The following is a 27,791-nucleotide window of genomic DNA, read 5'->3' as shown; positions in this document are numbered from 1 at the left end:
GCTTAGTTCCACGGCCACCCTGAATTTTACCCTATCAGAGACTCGCCCCTCCCCCACCTTCCCTGCAGCTTAACAAACTGTTCTTGTTTCCTTCCCAGTTCCGATGTAGGGTCTTCAACTTGATACGTTAACTCTGTTTCTCTTCCCACAGATGTGGCCTGACCTGCTGAGTATTTCCAGCACTTTTTGTTTTTATTTTGTCTTTGAACTTAAACGTTAACTCTGTTTCTCTTTCCATAGGCGCTACCTGACCAGCATTTCATTTTTATTTTTTGCCTTTCTTGAGATGGGCAACTTTCTCTCATATTTTCATATAGTGTGCATATTTGCCAGATTTGTAAGATCCTTCCCATAATCTTTATATAGGAAAAAGGGTCATACCCAGAATGTGATCTTAAGTGAAACAAGGTTCATGCTGTGCTGCTAGTGCTCTGAATTGATTCTTTGCAGCAATCATTCTGATCCTAAATTACTGAATATTTGCAGATTTGTATTTTGAATCTCCCCTGCAATATGAGACCTGTTTTGCTGAAACATTAGCTCTCCTGTAGACTGTTTGAAACTAGCTGGTCCTATTTTCATGGCTGGGAAGTTCCTCTCCAGAGCCTTGACCTTCTCCATGGAAACTACATGTCTGTTTACAATTTCGCCTTTCAGCATGGCTCCGTGTTTACAGCTTGAAGTAATTGGCTGCCTCACAGATCCAGCTTTTTGCCAAGCAAAGTATACAGCAGAGGTGATTAAAATGTTTTTGATTCCTTATTTAAAGTTTGTTTTAAAGGAGACATAATTTATGAATACTAAGATCTTCTTGGTGGCAGAATACAAGCACATGCAGTGTCTATGCTACTGGACTAATAATTCAGATGCTTGAATTAATGGGGCAGTTAAGTTCAGTTAACTAATAAAATAAATTAGGAGTATAAAGCTGGTTTCAGTACATGGTGACCATGAAAGTACCAGGTTGTAGTAAAGAATCCATTAGGTTCACTTAGTTAGGTAATCTGTCTTGCTATCAGGCCTGTCCTTGTATGACTCCAGACAAAGCAGTGTGGTTGATTCCCAGTGATCTTGTGAAATGGACTTGTAACCGTCTCAGTTATACCACATTGTCACCGGTGCTTCAGGAAGATGGCTCACCACTGCCTTGTTAAACAAGAACAGAATCCCGGAAGAACTCAGCAGGTCAAGCAGTAACAGTGGAGGCAAAAGGTGTAAGTCAACCTTTTGTGTTGAGATCCTGATGTTGGGAGGGAAAACAGTTTTCAATTTTAGGGAAAGAATGGGGGAATGGGACAGAATGGTATACTCTACATTGAGCTGGTGAATGGTGTCCTCTTGTACTAATTCTATCATTTGTTTCAGTGATATTGATTGAGGGCTAAATATTATCTGCGACCTGAGGGACAAAGAAAAAAAAGAATTGCATATGTAGCATCTTTTGCAATCTAGTACATTCGAAGATGGTTTCCAGTCAATTAAATAATTTTGAAATAAAAACAGAAGATGCTGGAAATACTCAGCAGGTCAGGCTGCATCTGTGGGAAGAGAAACAGTTAACATTTCAGGTTGAAACCCTTTGTCTGAACTGGGAAGGAGACACAAGAAGTTTATTAAGCTGTAGGGAGGATGGGAGAGGAGTGTTTCCAATAGGGTAAAACCAGGGTGACCATGGAATTAAACTGTAAACAAGATTATGAGGGAATAGGAGTAAAGAGAGTGAGAACAAAGACAGAACTCACTCTTAACTGCATCCATTCCCTCATTGACTAGATAACCTTGTTTAAAGTTTATTCCCATGGTGACCCTGGTTTTACCCTATCGGAGACACCCCTTTCCCACTTTCCCTGCAGCTTAATCAGAGATATCTCCCACCCTGTAGCATAACAAACTTATTTTGTTTCCTTCCCAGTTCTGATGAAGTGTTTTCGACCTGCAACATTAACTCTGTTTTTCTTGCCACAGATGCAGCCTGACCTGCCGAGGACTTCCAGCACTTTCTGTTTTAATTTTAGGTTTCCAACATCTGCAGTTTTTTTGATGTTCAAGTAATTTTGATATGTGATTACTGTTGTAATGTATGCTAGTCCAGGTTATTAGCATTTATCAAAAGGTACAGCATACAAACCGAAAGGTATTATTGCATACTTCTCTTCAGTCAAATATATAACAGTTCACTTTTCACCAATTTTTCATTCACATTGCCCCTGCCTTTTTAATTGAACACTGAGAAGTACATAATTAGTTCAGCTCCCAACACATGGTTGAATAACCATCTGTCTGATTACTCAAGAATAAAGGGAAGTTAGGCCAGAGACTGGAAATGTGTAAGTATTATTGAGAGAGATGGACACAAGCTCAAATCTGTTTTAAAAAAAAGTTATGTTTTACACTAGTATGAATATTCCCTCTTTCCTCGCCCCTTTCCCACTAATTTGTTTGCTGATCCTCACTACAGTGTTGTCTTCTCTGTAGTATGTTAGAAATACAGATTTGGCTACAGACATTAATGACATAATTACCTGAGGGTTTAATGTTGTGACATTTTGAGACATTCAAGTTTCAGTCTTTTGATCTCTTGCTAATATGGATAACATCAATGGTGTTGCTGTATCCTTATAATAGCCTGCCAGATGTTATGAGCAGATGCGCTCTGTGAATAGGGTAGTTTATAAAATGAAGGGTATTACAAGACAAGTACAGCATCAAATGCGTAAAATGTGCACAATGCACAGAACCAGTAATATACATGTGCAGAAATAACACCAATATGCTTTGAGTGTAATTTACAGCATGTAATATATTTTATACTGTACAGTTTACAGTCACATCACCATTTAAAAACAACTGTCATGGCTCATTGAACGTCACCTAATTTCCAGCTCCCCCTCTGCATAGCTCCTTTCCTTCTTTTGAAAGTACCTGTCTAATCCCCTTAATGTCCTCCACTCCAGTGAAGTGGTGAACTCATAGGATTTAAAAGAAATATATGAATTGAAATGCATACTTAATAGCTGGCAGTGAGTTTCAGATTAATTCACTGTTCAAATTCACATCCTGTTTCACAAAAGACCATGAGCTTTTATCTTACACTTAATGTATTGCTAAGCTACTATCTTACACTGTAGTCAATGATTAATATACAATGTAAAATGTATTTTATAGCCTGCTGAAAGAGGTGTTGTAAACCTATAGAGGAAGGGAACTGCTTCAGTAGAAAGTATTATAAGAATGAACACTTCCTATAATTTTTACAAGACCACCTACCTTCTTACAAGCACAAATTCTCTTGACTTCCTTAATGGAATAGAGTTTAGCACGAGGCAAACCACAATAGAATGACTGATTGAGAAAAGATCTATGCACCAGACAACAAGCTTGCTATTAACTTTGAATTTTTATTTCATTTATTTATTCATGGATGTAAAACTCGCTGGCAGTGCCAGCATTATTTGCCCATTCCCAATTGCCTCTGATCTGAGGACGCAGGTAAAGTCAAACACTCTGGTGGATTTGGGTCACACAGAAGGTAAGCGCAGCAGATTTCCTTCCCTGAAAGGCATAAGTGAACTTGTTGGGTTTTTACAACAATCCTGTTGCATGGTTACTATTGTGGTCCTGGTTCTCTCAGCATACGCAAAAAGTTTACACAGCTGGGATTAAATCTCCACACCCACTCCAGTGCTTGCCAACATTATCATAATCTACCTCAACACCATTTCCTGTTCTACCCCCAATACCTTTGTTTCTTATTTTAATCTTATATTGAATGCAATTAATGATCGAGTTTCCATGGTCTTCTTGTAGGGAGATTCAGATTCAGCATGCTCCGAGTGAAAAAAAGTCTCATTTCAGTCCTTAATGGCCTCCTAATTCTAGATTGGTTAGGGGAAGCATCCTCCCTGTGTCTACCCTGTCAAGCCCTCTGAATACTTTGTAGAGGAACAAAGCCTACTCATTCTGCCAATCTAGCAACCAGTCAGGTGAACTTTTGCTGCACTCCATCTATAGCACGTACATCCTTATATAGGCAAGGAGATCAAAATTGTATACAATACTCCAGGAGTGGTCTCACTAAAACCCTGAAGGATTGTAATAAGGTATCCCAATTCCTTCTTGAAATAAAAGATAACAACAATTGCCTTCCTAATTGCCAGCTGTACTTGCATGTTAGCTTTCAGTGACTTAGACACAAGACATATACATTTGAACATCAATATTTCCCAATCTCTCACTACTCAAAAGGATACTTAGCATTTCTGTTTATATTACCAATGTGGATAACATGACAATTTTACACACTGTACTCCATCTGCCTTCTTGTTGCCCACCCAGCTTGTCTGTATCCCCTTGTAGCCTCTCTGCATCTTCATCACTACTCGCACTCCTGCTTCATTTCATGTCATCAGCAAACTTAGAAATGTTACATTTGATCTCCTCAGCCAAGTCATTGATATAGATTGGGGCCTAAGTACTGATCCCTGCAGTGCCCCACTAGCCATAGACTGCCAATCAGAAAAGGACCAATTTATTTGTGTTCTTTATTTTCCATCTAGTATCTAACCCTCAATCCACACTAGTATATTTCCCTTAAATTCTACGTGCTCTAAACTTGTTCATCAATCTCCTGTGTCGGACCTTATTGAATGCATTTTCCCAATTACCTAGGTCAGGCTAACAAGTTTGTTTCCTCTCTCTAAATTAGTTGTTGTCAGTGGTGGATGGGGGGGGTCGGGGGGGGGGGGGGGGGGTGCAGGGGAATGGTATTGGACCGGAAGCAGTGTTTTTAGCTCAGTTAAACTTCATAGAAGGTTGTCAGGAGAGCAGATAAGAGGCGTGGCCGATGCTTTCTGCAGCACGTAGCCTGTGATGAGGCAGTGGAACTAATCAAACGCTTGTAAGATTTGTTAGATTATTTGACTCCCTACACACTCCCTTTTCTGGAATTGTCTCAATTAATTCTGCCACAGTCATCTCGCATTATTGATATCATGCTGTCTTAAGGACTCTGTCCCAATGAGCTTGAATTCCACTAGTACATTTTCCTGTTGTGCCTTTGGCTCCTCCCACTGTAGTCCCTGTTCCTGGATTTCTGTTCTGAACAACTCTGACCTAGGTGCCTTGCTTTCTTTTGATGTCTCTTACGAGGACTCACCTTCTCTTTGTTCTTGGCATCTACTTTGTTGTCAGCATTATCCTCTGAGCAGAATCAAAAAATTCCGTTAATGATAATAATTCCGCATTCATCCTCTCCAGCCTATTCACATTCTGCTCTGACCTTGGGTAAACTGGTCCGTGAAATTGTGCCAAGAAAACACTTGACTGGTTTCTATCAATTCAAGTGGGCTAAAGTGAGCTAATTGAGAGATCAGTGGTGTGACCATTAAGATCTTTAAATAGCCTATGTGGGCTTAATAACATTTTAGTATTAATAATTATGGCATATTTTTTAAAAAAAACATGGAAATTACATCATCCAACAGCATTGTGAGATAAACAAACTTCTGAAACACTAATTGGTACTGTAGATTTTTAACTTGAACGTACATCCCTGTATTCTGGAGCAAAAAAAACAAACTGTTGAGGCACTCAGCGGGTTGAGCGGCATCTGTGGGGGGAAAGAAATTGTCGACGTTTTGGGTTGAAACCCTGCATCAGGACTGATGCTACTCACTGAGTTCCTCCAGCAGTTTGTTTTTTTACTCCAGATTCCAGCATCTGCAGTCACTTGTGTCTCCATCCTTGTATTCTGTTTCTTTGTTGGTAAAGTTATGTTTGAAAGCAATCCTGTCAGAATTGTAAGAATATTTGGTGTTATTTTCTGATGTAACCAGTGTCTTAAACGGAGGAAAATGATGCTGAAAGTGAATTTGCTGTGACATCACAAATGATTAATTGTGAGCGTTTCTTGATCATGACACGATAAATGTGAGTTATATCCTCCCACCACAAGGGATGTTGGTCTCTGTAAAATGGTGATTGTTCAATTTATGAACATTGCCCATGTTTCTCTATGGTAACCTGTGAACACCTTCCAAGAACCTGCATAATTGTTCACAGAGAGTAACTGGGAATGGATCCGCCTTTCCAGTTAGAGGTGGTGGGGCTGCTGCAAGATTCAAGATTTCATACTGTGACAGTAACTGCTAAGGTGATTTAAGGATGCTTCATTGATTTGTCTTTTTAAGTGATTTGTTTGATTCAAATTGAGCCACAATCCATAAATAATAAATTGCAATTGCAAGAGCGAAAATGGGGACAAGAAGGTATTACAAATCAAAATGGCAATCTGTTTTACAAAGATATATTTACAATTTATTTGAACTACTGTTGGCTGTTAAAAGTTAATCTCCTGCAGGAATGACATTGTTGGCTTGTGACTATGTAGCATAAAAAATGATCTATGTCAGTGGATGCCAAGAATTTAAGATTTGAGAAAGAATAGTAGATTTCCAAAGGATCTCATTATGAAGGGAATTGATAATCATTCGGACAAATTGTTTCTGATTTCCACTGTCCTTATGACAAAGAAGTCCATTTTGGCCTATGAAATCTCTGTCAGTTTATACAGCAATCCCACTCCTCCATTAATTTTCCCTGCAACCTATTCTCCCCACATTCCCATCAAATGCCCCCAGATTCTACCATTCACCTACACACTAGAGGCAATTTGCAGTGGCCAATTAACCTACCAACCCACATCTTTGGGATGGGAGAGGAAATCGGAGCACCTGGAGGAAACCCATGCAATCACAGGGAGAACATTACAAACTCCTCATAGACAGCACTAGAGGTCAGGATTGAGCCTGGATCTCTGGAGCTGTGAGATAACTAGCTGCGCTACTGTGTTGCAAAAGATCGGTAAATGATTCAGAAACTATGGGACACCAACTAAAAACCTGGAAACTATAAGTATAATCATGTCACACAACGCAGGAAAAGACAAATTCTTTTAGATGATCACAGGCACCTAAGGATTAAGCTGGACATAACACCTCATATTCCACCTGGGCAGTCTCCAACCTGGCAGCATGAACATCGAATTCTCAAACTTCCCGTAACCTCTCCCCCTTTGTCCCTTGCCCCCTATTTTTCATTTTTTTCTTTCTTCTCCTGATCCAACTGGCCGCCATCACCCTAAGTCTTTCTCCTCCCCCACCCCCTCCCTCTCCATCTGCTCATCTCCCACTGGTTCCCCTCCCCACCTCCCTCCCTTTATTCCATGCTCCCCCATCCTCTTCTATCAGATTCCATCATCTTCAGCCTGTGTCACTTCCACCTATCACCTCCCAGCTTCTGACATCATTCCCACCCTCATCTGCCTATCACCCGCCCTCACCTGGATCCATCTGTTGCCTGTCAGCTCTTCCTGCACCCCTTCCCGCCACCTTTTTATAATGGCTATTTCCCCTCTTTCTTACCAGTCTAGGTGCAGGGTCTCAACCTGAAACGTCAGCTATCCATTTCCCTCCGTAGATGCTGCCTGATCTGCTGAGTTCCTCCAGTGCTTTTTGTGTTGCTAAGGGTTCAGCTGGATGCATTTCCAGAGAAAGATGTGGATAAGACTGAACTGACACAATAAGAAGTGGTTTGTTTGTCCCAGGCATCAGACAGATTGGTTGAGTACAACAGAAAAGATAGATTCTCTGGTGGAAGTCTACCAGATCATGAAGGGTTTATGTGGAATAAGTAGCAAGGAATTATTCCTATTAGTGGGGAAGTCAAGAAACAGAAGACACAGATTAAAAGTGACTGGAATAGATTCAGTGCGGTGACAAGAGGAAGTCCTTTTTTATAGTTATAATCTGGGAGTACACTGCCTGAAATTGTGGTGAATGTCGATTCAATTGTGTTTTTCAAAAGGAAGTTAGATGAATATTTGAACTTTAAAAAAATTATAGGGTCTGGGAAAAGAGTAAGGAAGTAAGACTGACTGATTTTCTCCTTAAACAGTCAACAGGAACTTGATGGGCCAAATAAGCTTCTTGTGCTCCAATGATTTTCATTCTATGAGTCTCTTACTAACTTTGTATTGTTCTTCACAGCAAAAGAGGGTAAAGCATTGGCTTGTAAGGAAGGATGTGGTGGCATTAGAGAGAGTTCAGAAGAGATTCACCAGGATGTTGCCTGGAATGGAGAGTTTGGATAGGCAGGGTTTATTTTCACTGGAACGTCGGAGGCTGAGGGATGACCTTATGGAGGTTTATAAAATTATGAGGGGCATAGATAGGATAAAGAGTGTCTTTTTCCTAGGGTTAGGGAGTCTTGAACTAGAGGGCACGGGTTTAAGGTGAGAAAAGAGAAATTTAAAGGAGATCTGATGGGTAACTTTTTCACACAGAGGGTGGTGGTTATCTGGAACGTGTTGCCAAAGGATGTGGTTGATGCAGATACAATTACAATGTTTAAAAGGCTTTTGGACATGGATAGGAAAGGCATAGAGAGATACGGGTCAAATGCAGGCAAATGGCATTAGTGTAGATGGGCATCACGGTCAACATGGGTGAGGTGGGCTGAAAGGGCCCATTTTCTGTGCTGTACAATCCTATGATTTTATGATTCTATGAAAACAACCTGGGTTGGATTGTCCTGCTGGCCACTCCCACCCAAGCTTTTCCAATGAGAAGTCCTTGATGAGTAGGATCAAGGAAAACCCCAAGGTGTTCCACACATGTGTGAAGAATAGGGGGATGACTAGAGTAAGGGTAGGACCGATCAGGGATAAAAGAGGAAACATGCGCCTGGAGTTGGAAGAGGTAGGGGAGGTCCTTAATGAATACTTTGCTTCAATATTCACCAGAGAGAGAGAGCTTGATGTTTGTGAGGATGGCGTACGACAGGCTGATACACTAGGGCATGTCGATGTGAGGAAAGAGGATGTGTTGGAACTTTTGAAAAACATTAGGATAGATCAGTCACTGGGGCCGGACAGGATATATCCAAGATTATTATGGAAAGCGAGGGAAGAGATTGCTGCACCTTTGGCAATGATCTTTGCGTCCTCACTGGCCATAGGAGTAGTGCCACATGATTGTAGGATGGCAAATGTTGTTCCTTTGTTTAAGAAAGAGAGTATCCCAGGGATAACACTGGGAATTACAGACCAGTGAGTCTTACTTCAGTGGTGGGCATATTACTAGAGAAGATTCTTAGAGAAAGGATTTATGGGCATTTGGAGCAGCATAGGCTGATTAGGGACAATCAGCATGGCTTTGCAAGAGCCTGATTGAATTCTCTGAGGATGTGACAAAGCACATTTTGAAGGTAGATCAGTGGATGTGGTGTACATGGATTTTAGTAAGGCGTTTTGATAATGTTCCTCATGGAAGGCTCATTCAGAAAGTAAGGAGATATGGGATCCAGGGAAACTTGGCTGTGTGGATTCAGAATTTGCTCGCCCATAGAAGACAGAGGGTGGTGGTAGATGGAGCATATTCTGCCTGGAGGTCAGTGACCAGTGGTGTTCTGCAGGGATCCCTGCTTTTTGTGATTTTTTTATAAATGACTTGGATGAAGATGTGGAAGGGCGGGTTACTAAGTTTGCTGATGATACAAAGGTTGTAGGTGTTGTAGATAGTGTAGAAGGTTGCTGCAGATTACAACAGGATATTGATAGAATGCAGATCTGGACTGAGAAGTGGCAGATGGAGTTCAACCCAGAAAAGTGTGAAGTGATACACTTCGGGAGATCGAATTTGAAGGCAGAATACAAGGTTAATGGCAGGACTCTTAGCAGTGTGGAGGAACAGAGGGATCTTGGGGTCCATGTCCATAGATCGTTCAAGGTTACCGTGCAGGTCGATAGGGTTGTTAAGAAGGTGTATGGTGTGTTGGCCTTCATTAGTCGGGGTATTGAGTTCAAGAGCCACAAGGTAATAATGCAGCTCTATAGAACTCTGGTTAGACCACACTTGGAGTATTGTGTTCAGTTCTGGTCACCTCATTATAGGAAGGATGTGGAAGCTTTAGAGAGGGTGCAGAGGAGATTTACCAGGACACTGCCTGGATTGGAGAGCATGTCTTATGAAGATAGGTTGAGTGAGCTAGGACTTTTCTCTTTGGAGAGGAGGATGAGAGGTGTACAAGATTTTAAGAGGCATAGATCAAATGGACAGTCAGAGACTTTTTCCTAGTGCGACAATGGTTAACACGAGGGGGCATAATTTTAAGGTGATTGGAGGAAGATATAAGGGGGATGTCAGGGTTAAGTTTTTTTTACACAGAGAGTGGTGGGTGCGTGGAATGCACTGCCGGCAGAGGTTGTGGGGGCAGATACATTAGGGACATTAAAGAGACTCTTAAATAGACATATGAATGATAGAGAAATGGGAGGCTATGTGGGAGGGAAGGGTTAGATAGATCTTAGAGCAGGATAAAATGTCGGCACAACATTGTGGGCTGAAAGGCCTGTACTGTGCTGTAATGTTCTACGTTCTAAGGGCTGCATTTTTGTGGCTCTCTGGAGTCGATCAAACTGGAGGTCTGAGTGCTAGGGCTGTCCTGTGGGGCAGGGAAGGCCATGAGCAGCAAAGGCCTTAGGTGCCAAATCCTAAAGCTCTGAGAGGTTGCTGCTAACAAAGGCCTTTTGAATTTCTAGTTTTAAATAATTAAAATACTAACATTATTGCTAAAAAATAATAAATGCATTTAAATATATTTATATGACCAGAAATTAATTAAAGCATAAACTATAATGAAGAAAAATAAAGAAACCTTCTTGTTATTTACTATTTTACTCAAGTTTGGCTTGATGATTTATGCCAGATATGATTGGTGTCAAACTGAGGGGCTGGTTGTGAAGTGCATCTGGCTCTGGACACCTGGTGAGTCCAGCAGTGGAGTGGGAGGTCAGAGTTCAGTTGTATCTGCACCTGACCTCTAGTTTGCCTCTGACTTCCATGTCTCAATGCAGAGGTGTGGAAGTGGGATTTGAGCTGACCCATAAGAGGATGTGGTCTGTAGTTCTCTATAGATCTGCCAACCTGATGTAAGTATAACCCTGCCCATTAAATCAAGGGGAGGAGCTTACTAGATTTAATGGAATGTCCTTGGCGTGAGAGAATAATGGTGTGAGAGAATAATGAGATTAATTTGGAATAAATCTCAAGGCTCTGATGGTTTCCACTGCAAGCTGTTGAAAGAAAGTAGAATGTGATCTGGGTAGATCTTCCAAACTCATCCACTTTGAACCCAAGGAAGATGGATGGGAGCATTATCCAGTGGAAGTGTAGAGAGGTTTAGGAGCCAATGTTCAAAGCTAACGGAGAGGTAATAAAGTAATTAAAAGACTGATGAAATGTTGGACTTTATTGCAAGAGGTGGAGTTATGTTAGTTACATAGACATCTGGGCACACACCTCGGGAGAGATATTTCACCAGAAGAACACTGGTGACAGAAGACCTTAAGGATAGGTTGCGTTAGCAACATTGGTCATCTAGTTGAGTTTTATATTATTGAATTTTAGTGTAGAAATAATTATTTATTATGTCAAAAAAATCTACAAGAAGTGAACCTTAAAATTAGACCTAGACAGATCAGAATACATAGTTCACACAAAACTGAGTGGCAATCCCATGCTTTCTTCAAAAAAAACTCTCAAAATATATGGGAAAGTGTAGAACAATAGGCTGAAATTAAAAAAATTAAAATGTAACTAATTCTTTTTACATAGGTGTTGAGGCTGACATTTCCTTTCCAGATGGCTGAGCCAGTGATCCGGCCACTTTTGGAATTTGCATGGGATATCTACTTGGCTGAGATGAAGAAGGTATTTGTGGCTTTTTGTTTTATTATTTAAAATAGAATGTGTATAATTTGATTGTGAGTAGCTCTGCCTTTAATTATCTCAATGATGGATTTTTCCTTATAGATCTGCAAAATTGGAACCCCAAAAATACACTGCATTCTTCTGCATTTTTAAGTATGAGCCCCATAAAGCAGAAGCCATTAGGGCACTTGAAGTAGAGTGGGGAATAGCCATTGTACCAGCAACATATAGTGGCCTCTCTGATGGAGAGCAAAGCTAGATGTTAGTTTAGTGAGGCGAACATCGACTATTCCCATTCAGATTTAGAGCCTTTGTTCAAACCTAAAATTTGTTGGTATCAACATTAGAAACCCTGAGATCCAGGGTGCTTATCTCCTTCCTATTCCCTTCTCAACTTCCCCAATCAATTTTAGTTTCAAGTCTTCATCCCAATATGTATCTACGTTTGGACATGCAAGATTTGGCATTATGTTTCTCCTTAATGAAATGACACTGTCTAGGAAAAGTAATTTCTGCTTTTCTCTTTCTCCAGAGCCTGGGTTGCCAAATCTAATGAACACGTCTGCAGTGTTTTCTGGTTTTATTTCAGGTTTCCAATGCCTTCAGTTTTTTACTTAGCTTTTTAATTCCTGCTCTATTCTGCTGTAGCTCAGTTTTAACCTCTCCAGATGCTGCCTGATGCGCTGGGCTTTCCGAGCATTCTCCTTTATTTCAAATTTCCAGCAACAGCTCTAGCCCAGTCACAGTATTTTTTTTGTTTTTCTATCTCTCTTTTGTGAAAGGAAGGGATTTTTCTTGCAGTTTCAACTCTCAGCCTGTTTTTTTTTAAAGAAACATTGTTTAAAAAGGACCAGTGGTCTCTCATACACCTCGTACATGCTGGGCAGATTTTTTGGAAGGATGTGAAGGCTTGGAGAGGGTGCAGAAAATATTCACCAGGATGTTGCCTGGATTAGAGGGTATTAGCTATAAGGAGAGAGAGGACAAACTCTGGAGCATCAGATAGAAGTTCATAAAATTATGAGAGGCGTAGATAGGGTATTTTTCCCAGGGTAGAAATGTCAAATACTAGAGGACATGGCTTTAAGGTGAAAGGGGGAATATTTAAAGGAGATGTGCGGTTAAGTTTTTTACATAGAAAGTAGTAGGTGTCTGGAATGTGCTGCCAGGGGTGTGCAGACATAATAGTGGCATTAAGAGCATTTTAGACAGGTACATGAACGTGCAGGGAATGGAGGGATATGGATCATGTGCAAGCAAATGGGATCAGTTTAATTTGGCATCATGGTCAGCACAGACATCGTGGACCAAAATGCTTGTTACTATGTTCTATCAATGGTTAATCCAGAGTTAAATACATGTTCCGGCCTACAAATGAAACTAAATTCAAGTTAAAGTTACCGTAGTTGGGAAATTCATTTATTCTTTAATTCTTATTTTTTTGCGGGCTTGAGGGAAGAAGTCCTCTCAGCAGTTTCCAGACATTCCCATTGGGAAGGTTGATTGGTCTCAGGCTACATTTCAATTTATTGTAGTCAATAAAGAGCCAGCCTTCCCCTGAAGAAATTGATGGGTCATTACAATTCATTTAGCATGAGATCTAAATTATCCTTTGAGATGAAGCATCAAACAACTGGCTCATCAGAAGGAGACAAAGTGGGAATCAAAAAAAAACTGCAGATGCTGGAAATCTGAAACTAAACAGAAAACACTGGAAGCTCATAGCAAACTAGGCAGCATCGGTGGAAAGAAAAAAAACTGATTTCATGTTTCAGTAATATCAAAGGGTCTTTGACCTGAAACATTAGCTTTACTTTTTGCACAGATGCTGTCTGAGCTACTGAGTGATTCCTGCATTTTCTGTTTTTAAACAAAAAGTGGGAACTTCATCTACCAGATGCCAATTCCAGGGATGCTTCAGACATTTGTAACATCTTCAACTTGATCCAAAATTAAGTCAATTAAAACTAGAGAAGTCAGAGTAGTCCAGGTTCATGTGTATGGACAGTTAGCTCATTGATGGGTACTATGCACTACTCCTGTAATCTCTGGATTATCATGATCCATTTGAGGTATTTTAGGATGATTATAATGTTTGATAGGAACAGGTAGATAGGCAGAATGGCCACCATCTGTAATTCTGTACAATTTCTACCATTTTGCATCATTGTTCATACCAAATATGTTTTAAGATGGTTCCCCTTTAGCACAGTGTTTTACATTTGTGGAAGTTATAGTGTAATTACTCTTTTTTTGTACAGGAGAGAGGAAATGATGTCTGGGGCTTCAGTTCTTGCGTTGTGTGCTTCCTCAATGGCCAGCTTCTTGGTGATGAAAAAGATTTCCTGGAGTGGGCGAGCACTGAGTTCAGTTACACAGATTGCAGACCTAAACCACTGTATGAAGCAATAGCCAGTGATTTTTATTCAAAGTACCTGAAGGACACCAAGGTGAGCCCCAGCATTTCCTTAGAATGTTAGGCTACACTCTAGAGTAATTCATCCACATGCTTCTGCTCTTATATCAAATGAGTTCAAAATTAATGCAGAGGAGCCTAAAAAGGTTCAAAATATGTGGAACTTGCAAGTAGTAATGGTAAATGTCTGTAAATTTTAATATTAAACCAGATAATGCAACAGTCCAGCACGTTTACCTCAGATCTGTTTTTGTTTTGAGGTAATGGCTCTCGTCTTTATGTTGCATTCTCCCTGTTCACTGTTTTGGTTTCTCTGACTAGTCTGCCAACATTTTCCAAATAGTCCTTTACCTCTGTAATATTATTCATACATGTACAACAGCTCCTTAAATAAATTTATGTTGAAAGTACTTTGGTTATTGCTACATTTTTCAGAACCTTGCCAAATTCTGATAAAACTGGGACTACTTATGTAGAATAAAAGCAGAAAGTGACAGAAGGGATGACCAGTGCAAGGTGAAGGAGGGTGATAAAGATGTACGTAAAAAAACAAAAGGTAAAAGGGGGGAGCAGAATTTTTGTTATCCAAAATTATTGAAGGAAAATATGATGGATGCTGGAAATCTGAAAATGCTGGTAATGCTCATTACTTGGCATTGCTAAACTTAGTATTGAGTCTAGCACATGATTGCCAGCACTACAAAGATTGAATATCAGGATAGGAAAGACTCAATGGCCAGGATTTCAGAGTCAGTGGAGAGAACTGCCAGCTCATCATTCACTATTAAAGTTGAAGCTTACTTTTGACTCCAAACAGCCCAGTGAGAATTTCTGGAAACTACTGAGAAGACACCTTCCCAGCCTCATACCCTTAACAAGTCCACCCATAATGACCTTGACAGTCACAGTAAGTCACACTCCCAACCAAGCCAATAGTCCATACTGGGTGGAGCACTTTGTTTTTAAGTAGGAAAAGGTTTCCCCAGACGGCATTGTTACTGAACACCATATGTCCTGTGTACTATTTCCTCAACCTGGCACCTGACGAAGTCTCGGGTCAGTACTGAGCTGAATGACTCTGGGACTATATTTGGCCATGGTTCTGCACTGCTGGCACACCTCAAACAAAAAAAAATTAACATTTACCTTGGGGCGATCCTCCCAGCTAGAATATCTGGTAATCACTGGACTCTTCCTGGTGAGGTAAAACAAACCTTGTTTGCAACAGGTCCCTTGCACATCCTCTTCCCTATTTTTGAAATGCAACCTCAGCTAACCTAGTCGGCTGTATTATGTCGGGCAGAAGACAATGTTCGTTAAAGTGACAGGGATCACCCCATCACCTTAATCCGCATCCAACTACTAGTCTGACCTCACTCTGACCTCCTACACCGTTCTAATCATGCACAATGTTGAGCATCAGCATCTCATCCTCTGATTAGGCACATTATAAAATTCAGGGATCAACAATTTCACACAATCACTTTTTTTAGCATTTTCTGCTTCACTGCCTTAACTGTAAAGTCTGGACAATGTAGCGAGATCTCCATATCAAATGTATCCTGTCAGCCTGTATCTTTAATAATTAGTGATGTCAAAGACAAGTTCCCAGCCATTTCCAGAACTCCTGTTTTTTTTACCTTAGCTCAATTCAGAGTGCCGTTGGAGTGTTGGGACCTCTGCCTGCAGAATGGTGGATCACTGCCACCTGGTGCATTGGTATTATTTTGGCAGTTCTGTGCACCATCCTCCCACTTTCTCTGACCCCCTTCCTTACCCCCTGCTCTCTCCCTCATCAACCCACTGAAGGGATTCTACCCTCAAAAAACTTGTTTGGCAAGTTCTCTCAAGCACTGTGAGCAGAGACCACATTCAGTTATTGGTGTAAATTTTAAAAGTGGACTCCAATCTGTGTCAATTATGTTAGTATTGTGGCACTGAAACAGCAGTGAGGCTGGAGAAGAGACTCCAGATATAATCCCACTGCAATCTCAGACCCAAGCAGAAAATCTGAACTCCCTGGAATAATATCTAAAGCTGTTACATATGTACATTGTATTCATCAACACCCCATTGATAAAGATTATCTTTGTACCAAAATCAATAACTCTGTGCTCATTCACATGCTGCCAACCTGCTTTATCAATCTAGCCCACTTTTGGCAATTTCAACACAAGTTTGCAAGATTTTCATTTTCATTCTTTCTATTCCAAATCCCGTGTCTTTGAGCTGTTTTCTTGTCAATGGCCTTTTGTCTGCATCATCTGGACCTTTCCTTAACTTGGCCCAGGCACTGGAGTATAGTGGTTAGGTTGGTGGACTGGCAATCCAGAGCTCTGGACTGAAGATCCAGAGACATAACTACAAATCTCACCAACCCCACTGGGAAATTTAAATCAGTAAATTAATCTGGAATGTTTTTTAAAACAGGAATGGTCATTAAGAGACTATCAGATTGTCATGAATGTCAACCTCATGAATGTCCTTACCCAGTCTGGTCTATAATTAAATCCAGACTCCCAGCAGCGTGATTTTGTTCTAAATTGCCCTCTTAAATGGCCTTGTAATTCACTCAGTTATCACCACCACCATCTTGATGTAAAAAGGGGTGGGCAGCATGGTAGTGTAGTGGTTAGCGTAACGCTTTACAGCGCCAGCGACCTAGGTTCAAATCCGGCCACTGTCTGTAAGGAGTTTGTACGTTCTCCCTGTGTCTGCATGGGTTTCCTCCGGGTGCTCCGGTTTCATCCCACATTCCAAAGATTAGCAGTTGTGGGCATGCTATGTTGGCGCCGGAAGAGTAGCGCACTTGCAGGCTGCCCCCAGAACACTCTACGCAAAAAGATGTATTTCACTGTGTGTTTCGATGTATATGTGACTAATAAAGATATCTTATTACAAGGGCTTAAATTCTGACCTTGCCAGTGATGCCCACATCCATTGTGAAGAAAAATGCTGTGCAATGTCTGATTAAATTTGCTCAGTTCTGTCCATAATGTATTATTCTTACTCTTAAGTAAATGAATTACAGTTACAGTTTTTGATTAAATAACTTCATGTCAGCTGCCTTCCTGCCTGTCTCCAGCACACCTTCTACACTAAGCTTCAAAGCAGGCAACAATTGCAAGTTTTAGATTGGTTTTCCATCACCTTTCTTGTTTCTTTGTCTTCTTAGGAACGACAGTGAGCAATTTTACCAAACTTCTTGATAGAAAACTCAGTTGTATTGGTTTAATGTATTATGAATTGTCTTTGTTTTCTGCAGCACACGTTTGTTTACATGGAGATTTCCATTGATCAGCAACCTATAGGGAGATTATTATTTGAGGTAAGGAATGCAGTGACAAGTTGTTTTCTGCCCTCCTACCTTCAGAATTAACAGGGAAGAAATTTGTCTTAGACTGGCCATGCTAAACATATGAGAATATCATCTGCTGGTGGTATTTCATATTGCGATTCCAATGAATTCAATACATTTTCCATTTATGATATCTTTATTAAGTATTCTAAAATATATAAGACTATAATTATTACATTTTAAATGTAACTATACTTTTAGAACCACTTAAGTTTAAATGCATTGACTCACATAAAACATGTTTTCCAGATTTGTCAAATATTTAGGAGCAGCCAGTCTGTCCTGCTTCATGTGTGCTTGGGTTTCTCATTGAATGGTAGCTGGTGTGCTCTTTGCAGACAGTTTACCAGCCACCACTTGCTGGCTTGAGGGTCCTTCTGCATGTGAGTAGAACAAGGAGGGAAAGGGAGACCAAGTATTATTGTGGAATTCACCCACAAGTCCTTGGAACCCTGGTAATTCTTTTAAGTTGGTGAAGATTTTGTATCATGTTCTGAGAGTTTCCAAGGTATACTCATTATGAAGCCATGGTATATTATGCCACAGAAAATAACAGCATCCATCTCTTCAACCCCAGTTGGCTGCACTCTTGGAAAGTTGTAACTTTCCTCCAATGACTTCAGCACAAAAATCACGGCAGTGCAGTACTAAGAAAGTGCTAAACCCTCAGATCGAATGAGACATCAAAAAAATCTGCCTCTTGGGTGAATGTAAAAGATAGCATGGCACCATCTTCAAGAAGAGCAGGATAGTTAATCCAGTGAACCGGCCAGTATTTACTACTCAGTCAATACCATTGACTTCATTGGCTGTGGAATACTGTAAGACAAGCTGAGTCTGGGAAAAGCAATGTATAAACTTAAGGTTCCATATATAAGCTTGGAAAATGTATTGGGAGGTAGAAGATAACTCGACCTGGAATCGCCCTTAAGTCCATACATAGAAAGACATTTCAATTGGCATCAGTGGCTGACAGTCAGTAGTGGTCACCTGCCCATGTTTATTCTCCTTACCTAATGCAGGAATGGTAACTCCAATTGTACTGTACCCACCAAGTCATTTAGCTCAATATTGAATAGCTACTCACCTCTAATTCAACAGGTGATGAATTTAAACCCCACTCAAGAGAAATGAAAACTAAAATCTGGGCTAAACCTAGATTCTCCAGCAGATTGTTTGTTGCTCCAGATTCCTGTATCTGCAGTCTCTTGTGTTTCTAAAATCTAGGCTAATACATAGTATGTGGCACAGTACTGAAGAGATGCTCTCGCAGGTGGACGTAGAAAGTCTCATGGCTTTACTTTGAATAGGTACAAAGTTCTACCCATGACCTGGCCATTATTATTACTGAAACCAGCGTAGCACATTGCTGTTTCTAATACCTTAATAGTATGAAACTTCCTACATTGCAATGGTTACAGGAGCACAAAATACTTTATTAGCATTAAATTATTTCAGTCATGAAAACAGCGATATATATGCAAATCTTTCTTTCTTTGGAGAGATCAAAGCTTATTTATGATCAGTCAGCTAATAATGAATTAATACTAATCAATGATTATTCAAAGCTTTTTACAGATACTTGTCCGAAAACTTGCGAGAACTTTGAGGCATTGTGCACAGCAGAGGCAGGGTCTTCGTCTACAGGCATACAACTGTGCTATAAAGGAACTGTATTTCACAGACTAGTGAGGAATGGTTGGATTCAAGGAGGAGGTGAGACAGCAATCTAACTTAAGAACTTGATTGTACCATTTCAGTCATCTTGATCAGAATGCTACACTTCTGGAGTATCCACAGCTGTAACTATTCCTAGGTTTAAAACCACATGATGGTATTATGGTTTATATAACATGGTTAGAAGACTCCAATGAATTAGAATCATACAGCGAAGAAACAGGCCCTTCGGCCCACCGCATCCACACTGACCATTGTGCCTATCTGTACTAATCCCATTCACCCATAATAGGTTCATAGCCTTCTATGCCTTGGTAATTCAAGTGCTTCTTAAATGTTGTGAGAGTATCTGCCTCCGCCACCTCTTCAAGCAGTGTATTCCAGACTTGAATCACCTTCTGTGTGAAAAAGTTCCCCCTCGGATGCCCTCTAAATCTCCTGCCCCTCACCTCATACCTATGCCCTCTTGTCGTAGACACCCCCATCATGGGAAATAGATTCTTACCATCTACCCTATCTATCTTTCTCATAATTTTGTACACCTCTATCAGGTCACCCCTCAGCCTCCTCTGCTCTAGGGAAAACAAATCCAGCTTATTCAATCTCTCCTTATGACTGAATTGCAGAGGCTTCCTTGGAGGAGAGATTCCCATCCTCTAGTATTCTTCGGCAAAACGGACTGCCCACAGCGGGCGCCTCAAAGCACTGGAGAGTCTCTACAAGATCCTCCACATTCACTGGCTGGATAGACAAACCAACATCAGCCTCATCTCCTGGTCAGCATCTCCAACTTCACAGCTGCAAGTACAGTCAGCCAGTGCCATAGATGGGCCAAATAGTTTGCATGTTCAACACCAGTCTCTGGTAACAGCTACTCCAAGCTCCATCAATGTAAATGTTACTGTGAAAACAGAGGAAACATTTCAAGGGTGTTCTCAAGGCCTCTTTGGGAAAAAAAAATCCCAGTGATTCATGGGAATTGCTGGTCTGGGAGCAACCAAAATAGAGAGGAAGCATCCGGGACAGCACTGAGAACTGCAAGTATCTTTGGGAGTACATGGAAGCCTTGCAAAAACAGTGGAAGGTTCTCACCCCCTCCAAGCTACCTACCCGCCCACTTCTTCAAGCACCTCCTGTCGCAATTCTGGCAGAATATGTGGATCACACATTGACAGCAATCATTGCAGAACTTGGGTGGAAGCAAGTCATCTTCCAACCTGCCTACAAGAGTCCCAATGAAGGGTCTCGACCCGAAGCATCGACTGTTTATTTCCCTCCATAGATGCTGCCTAACCTGCTGAGTTCCTCCGGCATTTCGTGTGTGTTGCTCCAGATTCCAGCATCTGAAGAATCTCTTGTGTCTTCATAAGAACATGAGAAATAGGAGCAGGAGTGGGCCATTTGTCCCTTCTAACCTGCCCCATGATTCATCAAGATAATGACTAAATTTCTATCTCAGCACCATTTTTCAGTACTTCACACAGTTTCCTCAGTTCCCTTATCATCCAGAAATCTGTTGATCTCTGTTTTGAATGATTAAGCCTCCAGAGCCCTTCGAGTGAAGGAATATTTGCTGATCTCAGTCCTAACCACTTAACTCTTATTCTCAAACTATGCTGCCTGGTGCTATGCTCCTCAGTCAAGGGAAAGAACCTCCCTGCATCCAGCCTGTCGAACCTTTCAAGAATTTTGTAGCATTTGATGAGATCTCTCTTTCTTCTGAACTCTCCTCATGCCTTTTTAATTTCCTTTATTTAGATATAAAACCCTAGTTTTCTATTAAATTGATCACTTTCAATATCTATATAAAATGATATATTGGGAGTTGCTTGTCCCCAAAAAGCCTTTGGTAAAAAGATCATCAGTCAATCCTCTTCACTGCACAAAATGAGATCCAAAATAACGTGTTCCTCCATTGGTTCTACATGAAATGGAGAGTCCGGGCTGTGGTTGGTGATGTTAGGGCTGGACGCGATGCAGTGGATGGATGGACCAGGGAGCAAGGGTGGTAAAAAAAAAACTGTCAGGTACGTGTAATGTTAAATTTAATCTGATAGACTTCAGTAAAATTAATTCCAAAGGCACAGTGATACAGAATGAGTATATATTTTCAAACTAATAAGGTTCAAAGGTTTTAGGGGAACCGTAAAAATTTTTTTTAAATAATTCATATTTTTATCTTTCTTTTCTGAAACCACAGATGTTCTATCAAATAGAGGAGACGGTGGAGCATCTATTTACGGAGAAACATTTAACGGTAAAAAAGATTGGAAATGAGACAGTCATAAGCTAATGGAAAAAAAATTGATTCTGCAGTCTTTGTCTCACTGCATTACCATAATCAGTAAAAGTTGAGTCACACTACATTGAAGCACAGCACAGATAAAGCCCAAGCGGCCCAGCTGGATCATGCTGGTGTTTATGCTCCATATGAGCTTCGTTCAGTGCTTCATCTAACTCAATCACCACTTTCTTCTTTGTTCCTTCTTTTTTTGTCTATCCCTTTAAATGCATCTCAGCTAGCAACTAATATCTGTTACAAGCTCACAGACACCCAGAGCAAATGACTACACTTCAACGAGTGAACAAGTCAACCTGACTTGGACTCAGATTCTGAAAGTGCGCATCTGCGTACTGTAGCTTGATGGCTGAATTTGGCATGACATTGGTTCTGGAGATAAACTTCCCATTGGAATGGAGCTAATCAGAGGTAAGGTGCTGCATTGTGTGGAGAAAGATTGAAGAAAGTGTTGGGTCTATCAAACAATATAGCAAAAGCACACATACTATGAAATGAATCAGTTTTACAAACGTTAGATGGGACAATTGCTGTTAGCTTACAAACAACATATAAGCAAACTGTCCTTTACAATTGTTGTTTGATTGAAGCCAAATGACTGAATTGTTTGTGGTGATTACACCTATACAAGATTGAAATATTTAAATACATTGTGGGTATTATTCCAATGGAACATCTTGAAGGAAAGCAGAAATATGCAATATAATGAGTTCCTGTAGAAAGCACATTGACATTTACTGCAAGTTTAGCACTAATTCAACTGAAGGTCAAAATGATCAAACTTATGGAGATCAATAGATAGGCATAATTACAAAGTAGTAATTTAATGAACCAGTTTAGATGTTATAAATTAGTTTCATGAAAAATATCCTTTTGAGATTTGAATAGTTTATTCTGTGTATGATTTATCTTGTGGTTTTAAATATACATGAAATAAGTACAACTGGTGGTGAGGTGTTCAGGTTGGTGTTAATGTAGACCATTGACCAGAGAGTAGGAAGACCTTATAATATGAAATGCTTGATATCACCAGGTCCCAAAAGGAAAATACTTAGACCACGGCCAACATTAGCAAAAGTGAATGATGCATGTGTATGCTTTTTGTTACCAGATGAGAACTTTGCAATCTCACACTGCAAAAGAGGAGTCCTAGGAATGGCTAACAAGGGACCACATACTAATGGAAGTCAGTTCTACATCACACTTCAACCAGCACTTTGGATGAATACCAGATTTGTATCGTTTGGGTAGGTTTCTCCTTCTTCTCTTTTCTCCAGATGAAGAAAGTAAACCAAGCCAACTGAAGCACCTACTTGACCATATCCTCATTACATGTGCCAGATACCTACAGTATATCCATGCTAGCATTGGTAAAAGTGACCACTACACTGTCCTCCTAGAGATAGTTTTGTCTTCATGCCGAAGACACCCTCCTTTGTGTTTGTGGCATTACAGTTGTGTTCAATGGGATAGACTAGTATGGACCATCAGTAACAGCAGAAAGGTACCCCACATGATCTGTAACTTCATGGCCTGGTGCAGTGCGTACTGTAACAAGGCTGAAGCATTCACAACAGTAGTTAGCTGGAAGGGCTGAACAGATGATCTACCTTGGCTAAAATTCCCACCATGACTGAAGCTTGTCTTCACTTCCTTGTTATATCAAGAAAGGGCTAAGAGCACTGGTTAGTCAAAGGCATTGGGACTACACAAACTAGCAGCAGTATAAAAGACCTATGCTCCAGAACTGGCTATTCCTCTAGCCAAGCTGTTCCTGCATAGGTACAATCCTGGTACCTACTGACATCGTGGAACATGGTCCACGTATGTCCCGTTCACAAAAGGCAGGATCAATCTCATCCGGCTAATTGCCTCTGAATCAGTGCACTCTCAGTCATCAAAGTGATGGGAATTAACATCAACAGTGCTATCAAATAGCTCTTTCTCACCAGTAACCTGGTTGCCAATGCCTAGTTTGCGTTTCGCAGGACCAGTCGGTTCCCGACCTCTTTGCACTAGTGGTCCAAACATCCACCATCAAGAAGGACAACCATAGAACCATACAGCACAAAACAGGCCCGTCGGCCCACCATGTTGTGCCGTCCATCAAACCACCCTCACAGTATCTAACCCTTTCCTCCCGCATATCCCTCTATCTCACGTTCCTCCATAAGCCTATCCAACAAACTCTTGAACCTGTCCAATGTATCTGCCTCCACCACCACCCCAGGCAGTGCATTCCATGCACCAACCACTCTCTGGGTGAAAAACCTCCCCCTGACATCTCCCCTGAACCTCCCATCCATAACCTTAAAGCCATGCAATACATTACTGGTCCCACATCATTGCTGGGTGTAAATCATGGAACTCCCTTCCCAATAGCACCGTGGGAACACTTTTACCAGGAGGACTGCAGCAGTTCAAGAAGGCAGCTCACCACCGCCTTTTCAAGGGCTATAAATTTGCCCTTGTCAGTAATGTCCAAATGACAAAAATTGATATAAAAAGGACACAAGTACTTACAAACACGGGGACACACACACAGCATTTGACTAAGCATTGTATCTATATGCACATGGATAGTCAGATAAAGTCAGGCTTACAGTTTCAGGCAAGTCCACTTAGAGAAGGTGGTGGGATTATATATTTTTTAATCGGAAATCGTGGGGAAGGTTCAAGGCCAATAATTGAAGGCACTGCCATATTTGAAAAGACTCAAAGAAGGTGAGATAAATCAAAAACTAAGTGATTAAATGTCAAGATCCTGTGTGATAAATTCAAGTGAGGGTAAGGGCACAGTGGTGTAACAGGGCTGCTCCTGCAGAGTTCCAGTGATCCAGTTTCAATCCTGACCTTGGGTACTGTCTATGTGGAGGTTGCACATTCTCCCTGTGACCGTGTGGGTTCCTCCAAGCACTCCAGTTTCCTCCCACATCTGTGCTGACAAATTAATCATCCACTGTAAATTGCACCTGGTGTACGTGGGTGGCAGGAGAATCAGAGAAGTTGGTGTGAACGTGAGAGAGAACAGGTTTCAGGAAAATAGGTGGGGGAGTAGGACTGATGGGAATGCCCTGTGAACCAGAATAGTCTCCATTGACTAAATCGTCTCCCTTTATGTCATGAGAAATATGAAAAATATATAGTTCTTGGTGTGGGACAATACACATAAAGATAGAAATTTTCCAGGGAGAACTTACTATTTTCACAGAGCAGCCAAGAAAAAAAACTGATGGAGATTTACGACCAAAGGTGAAAAAAAAAATGCTTTCTCCCCCATACCATCCAGGACTTTTTTGGTCAAATATTTTTAGATATCAGGTATCGCAGAATTGCTTGAAATAACCCACAGTTAACCATAGTTTTTCATTTCTTTTTCTTCAATGTGTAATCTTACCCGACTTGTCTCTATCTTTTTTTGACAGACACCTGATAGCAGGTACAGAAGTTCTTAATAAACTCGAAGTGGTTCCCACGTATAATGAGAGACCAGCTGTGGAATGTAAAATTACAGATTGTGGCTACTATTCTCCGTAAAAATTATTACTCTTTCAGTTTGCTTAAAATAACATCCCATTCAAGTTTTCTTCCGGCTTCCTCACAATAAAATATTTCTTACACCATATAAACAATTTAAACTATTATTTTGTTGTAATATTAATATTTGATGCTATAAATGAACTGGGGGAAATCCACAGCGACAGAAGACAATTAGTTACCCTTATCATAAACTGCAATTTACTGTTGCTGATTTTACAGACAAATACTTTGTCTCTATAAGTTGTTTCATCAAGCAACAGTTTTTGGATACAGACATGTGCCAACACTTCAAGGATCTTGTTTCAGACAACTAAGCAGAAGTCATGGGCTCCACAAAGGCACTGCAGGAAAATCTGGGTTGTGGTAACTCAACCACCCAGACAGTCTGGAAGTCTGAGAACTGATCTGGTGCCTACCATCTTGGGCAGAACAAGTTATTATATGGTCATGTCATTGTTTAGTTGCTGACTAAACTCACATTTTGTTGTTTTATAGAGTAATTATGGTCCAGTGGTATAGAAAGATACTTCCAGAGCTACACACACACTTAAGAACTTAATTATAATCCTCAGAATGTCCTGAAGCCACTGCAGTAGATTTAAAATGTACTCTCTATGCCAAAGTAGGAATATTGTAGGCACTAGCCAGAGTAATAATGCACAGAAGCAAGATGGTTGGATGTCAATAATCCCAGCCCTAGTACTTGCTTTCCTCAGGTTATGTGTTCCTTAGGTTAGTGCCTTAAACCCAGTCATCTTCGTAGCTCTGTTATTGGCTTTGCCTCTATCTTAAAGTCAGATGAAGGGATTTTGGCAAAAAAATTGCACAGAATAATTATGTTCAGTTCCTTTCACACTTCTCAAATAATTAAATAGTCCATGTTCTTTTGACATGGACAACACTGATAAGCAACAAGTAACCTTCATGCCTTACAAGAACCAGACATTGAACATTTACAATGACAGAGAGTTCAACTGTAGCATTACTTGCAGAAAGAGTGGATAACTGTAGTTACATTAACAGGGCTGGAAGGCTGAGCCGGCACCATGGAATGTGTGTCATATTCCAGAAATTGGCTGAAAAGGTGTGCTTCCCCTTTCCCATCATACCTGAGGAGCCAGGCTCCGAACACAGCTGTGGCCCATGAGACACAACAGCTACTATGTGACAGTGGGTAGTCGGCAAGTGTGGCCACCTGGGGTGTTGGTATACCCAAAGAGATAGTCTTCACAAAATAGAGGCTACCTCTGTTTGAATTTGGTCCAAAGAAGCTTTTAAAATACTGATATACAGAAGTTGTTTGTTTACATGTAGCATGGGTTTGATTTAGTTCAACAGCAGAAGGCAGATGCTGGGAAATTTCTAAGTTTTCATTTCCTCAATAATTCCTATTTGTAATTATTAAAATTGTATCAATCAGCTGGCACAAGTAGCAGACAGGAAAGGGGAGGAGAATTGAAGTGCTGCTTCTGGCAGTATATTTTGCCTTACAAGTGGGACCTCTGAGGCAGCCTCCATCTATCATTCACTTCCAACTCACCTTCCCTACCTGGCACTACCTACCTGTCATCTTACACCCCTCCTCAGTCCACCAATCGCCCCAGAATCCTTCCTTGCCACTCCCCTTCTCCTCTTTAAACTGGTCATCTCGTCTCTCCACTCTCAGTCCTGAAGCAGGGTTTCCACCCAAAACATTTACAGTTCCTTTCCTCCCACAGATGCTGCTTGACCTGCTGAATTCTTCCAGCAGATTGATTGTTGCTCCAGATTCCAGCGTCTGCAGTCTCTTGCGTCTCCAAGAAATATGTGCACATCTTTAGGCAAGAGCTAAGTTTCCAAAAATCATATAGCTTCTCTCTTTATACCAGATGATTTTTGTTTCAAAGTGCATTAAAATTCAGCCCTTCCTATCAATGTGCTAGACTGTAAAGGACCTGAATTAATTGAAAATCTAATGTAACTGCAGATGCTGGAGATATGAAATAAAAACATAAAATGCTGGAATCATTCAGCAGGTCAGGCAGCATCTGTGGAAAGAGAAACAGAGTCAGAATGTTTGTTTCCATTCGTGCTATTACTAACATCATCGATGCATACTATATTCACTGCCCATGTTGTGGTCCTCTCTACATTGACCAAACCAGATCCACAGTTTCATAGAAGAGTATAGCACAGAAAGAGGACATTCATTCCAACAATTTTACCCTCTTTATTGCATCCACCAGTCACCCTCTCTGCTACTTTAATTCACTTCTTTTCACATTTTCCAGTTCTGACAAGGGTGGGTTATTGACTGAAAGCTTGCTAACTCCTTTTCTCTCACTAAAGATACTGTCCGAACTGCGAAATATTTTCAGTTTTTATTCCAGCTTTCTAGCCTCTCAATTTCTTCAGGATGAATTCCATTAACCTATTTCACACTAAATCTGCAGTCCCTAATTTTCAGTGCAATTGCACTATTTCTTGTCATGATTTGCTGTTGCTTTAATTTTACATTATAAATGGAAGGGTTAAATAAGTAATGCATATCAACAAAATGGTATGGAAATCAGTGCCACTCGTCACATGACGACACGGTAGTTTCGCCAATGCACTGACATCCCGAAACACTATTATAATGCTTCCAACTTTTAAAATAAAATAGAGACATTGCATCTTAAAATTATATTTGTTTTGCAACCGTCTATAAAGTCTTAAAACAAAAATGTTAACTTGCAAATTTCGCCGTGGCAC

The 27,791-nt window shown here is 40.6% G+C and overlaps 1 protein-coding gene across 1 annotated transcript; it reads left to right on the top strand.

Annotated features, from left to right (window-relative positions):
- Window positions 1-677: 677 nt before the first annotated feature.
- Window positions 678-25,103, top strand: ppil6 (peptidylprolyl isomerase (cyclophilin)-like 6). Its single transcript, XM_052024983.1, has 8 exons — window positions 678-736; window positions 11,673-11,768; window positions 14,030-14,218; window positions 17,450-17,512; window positions 19,111-19,258; window positions 21,420-21,476; window positions 22,630-22,765; window positions 24,944-25,103. The coding sequence occupies exons 2-8, from the start codon at window positions 11,700-11,702 to the stop codon at window positions 25,053-25,055; spliced, it is 774 nt and encodes a 257-aa protein (XP_051880943.1). The 5' UTR covers window positions 678-736; window positions 11,673-11,699; the 3' UTR covers window positions 25,056-25,103.
- Window positions 25,104-27,791: the final 2,688 nt, after the last annotated feature.

This window comes from Pristis pectinata, chromosome 10 (genome assembly GCF_009764475.1).
Source record: "Pristis pectinata isolate sPriPec2 chromosome 10, sPriPec2.1.pri, whole genome shotgun sequence".
NCBI classification, from domain to species: Eukaryota; Metazoa; Chordata; class Chondrichthyes; order Rhinopristiformes; family Pristidae; genus Pristis; species Pristis pectinata.
Note: the sequence above shows the minus strand (reverse complement) of the source record. Positions and strands in the feature narration are given on the sequence as shown.

What these genes read in the sequence shown, in the direction of transcription:
- ppil6 (XM_052024983.1), top strand. Translation starts at nt 11,700, where the DNA reads ATGGCTGAGCCAGTGATCCGGCCACTTTTGGAATTTGCATGGGATATC. An exon ending in ACTTGGCTGAGATGAAGAAG is followed by an intron (nt 11,769 to 14,029) that starts GTATTTGTGGCT and finishes TTTTTTGTACAG; the next exon opens with GAGAGAGGAAATGATGTCTG. An exon ending in TAGGGAGATTATTATTTGAG is followed by an intron (nt 17,513 to 19,110) that starts GTAAGGAATGCA and finishes GATTATTCAAAG; the next exon opens with CTTTTTACAGATACTTGTCC.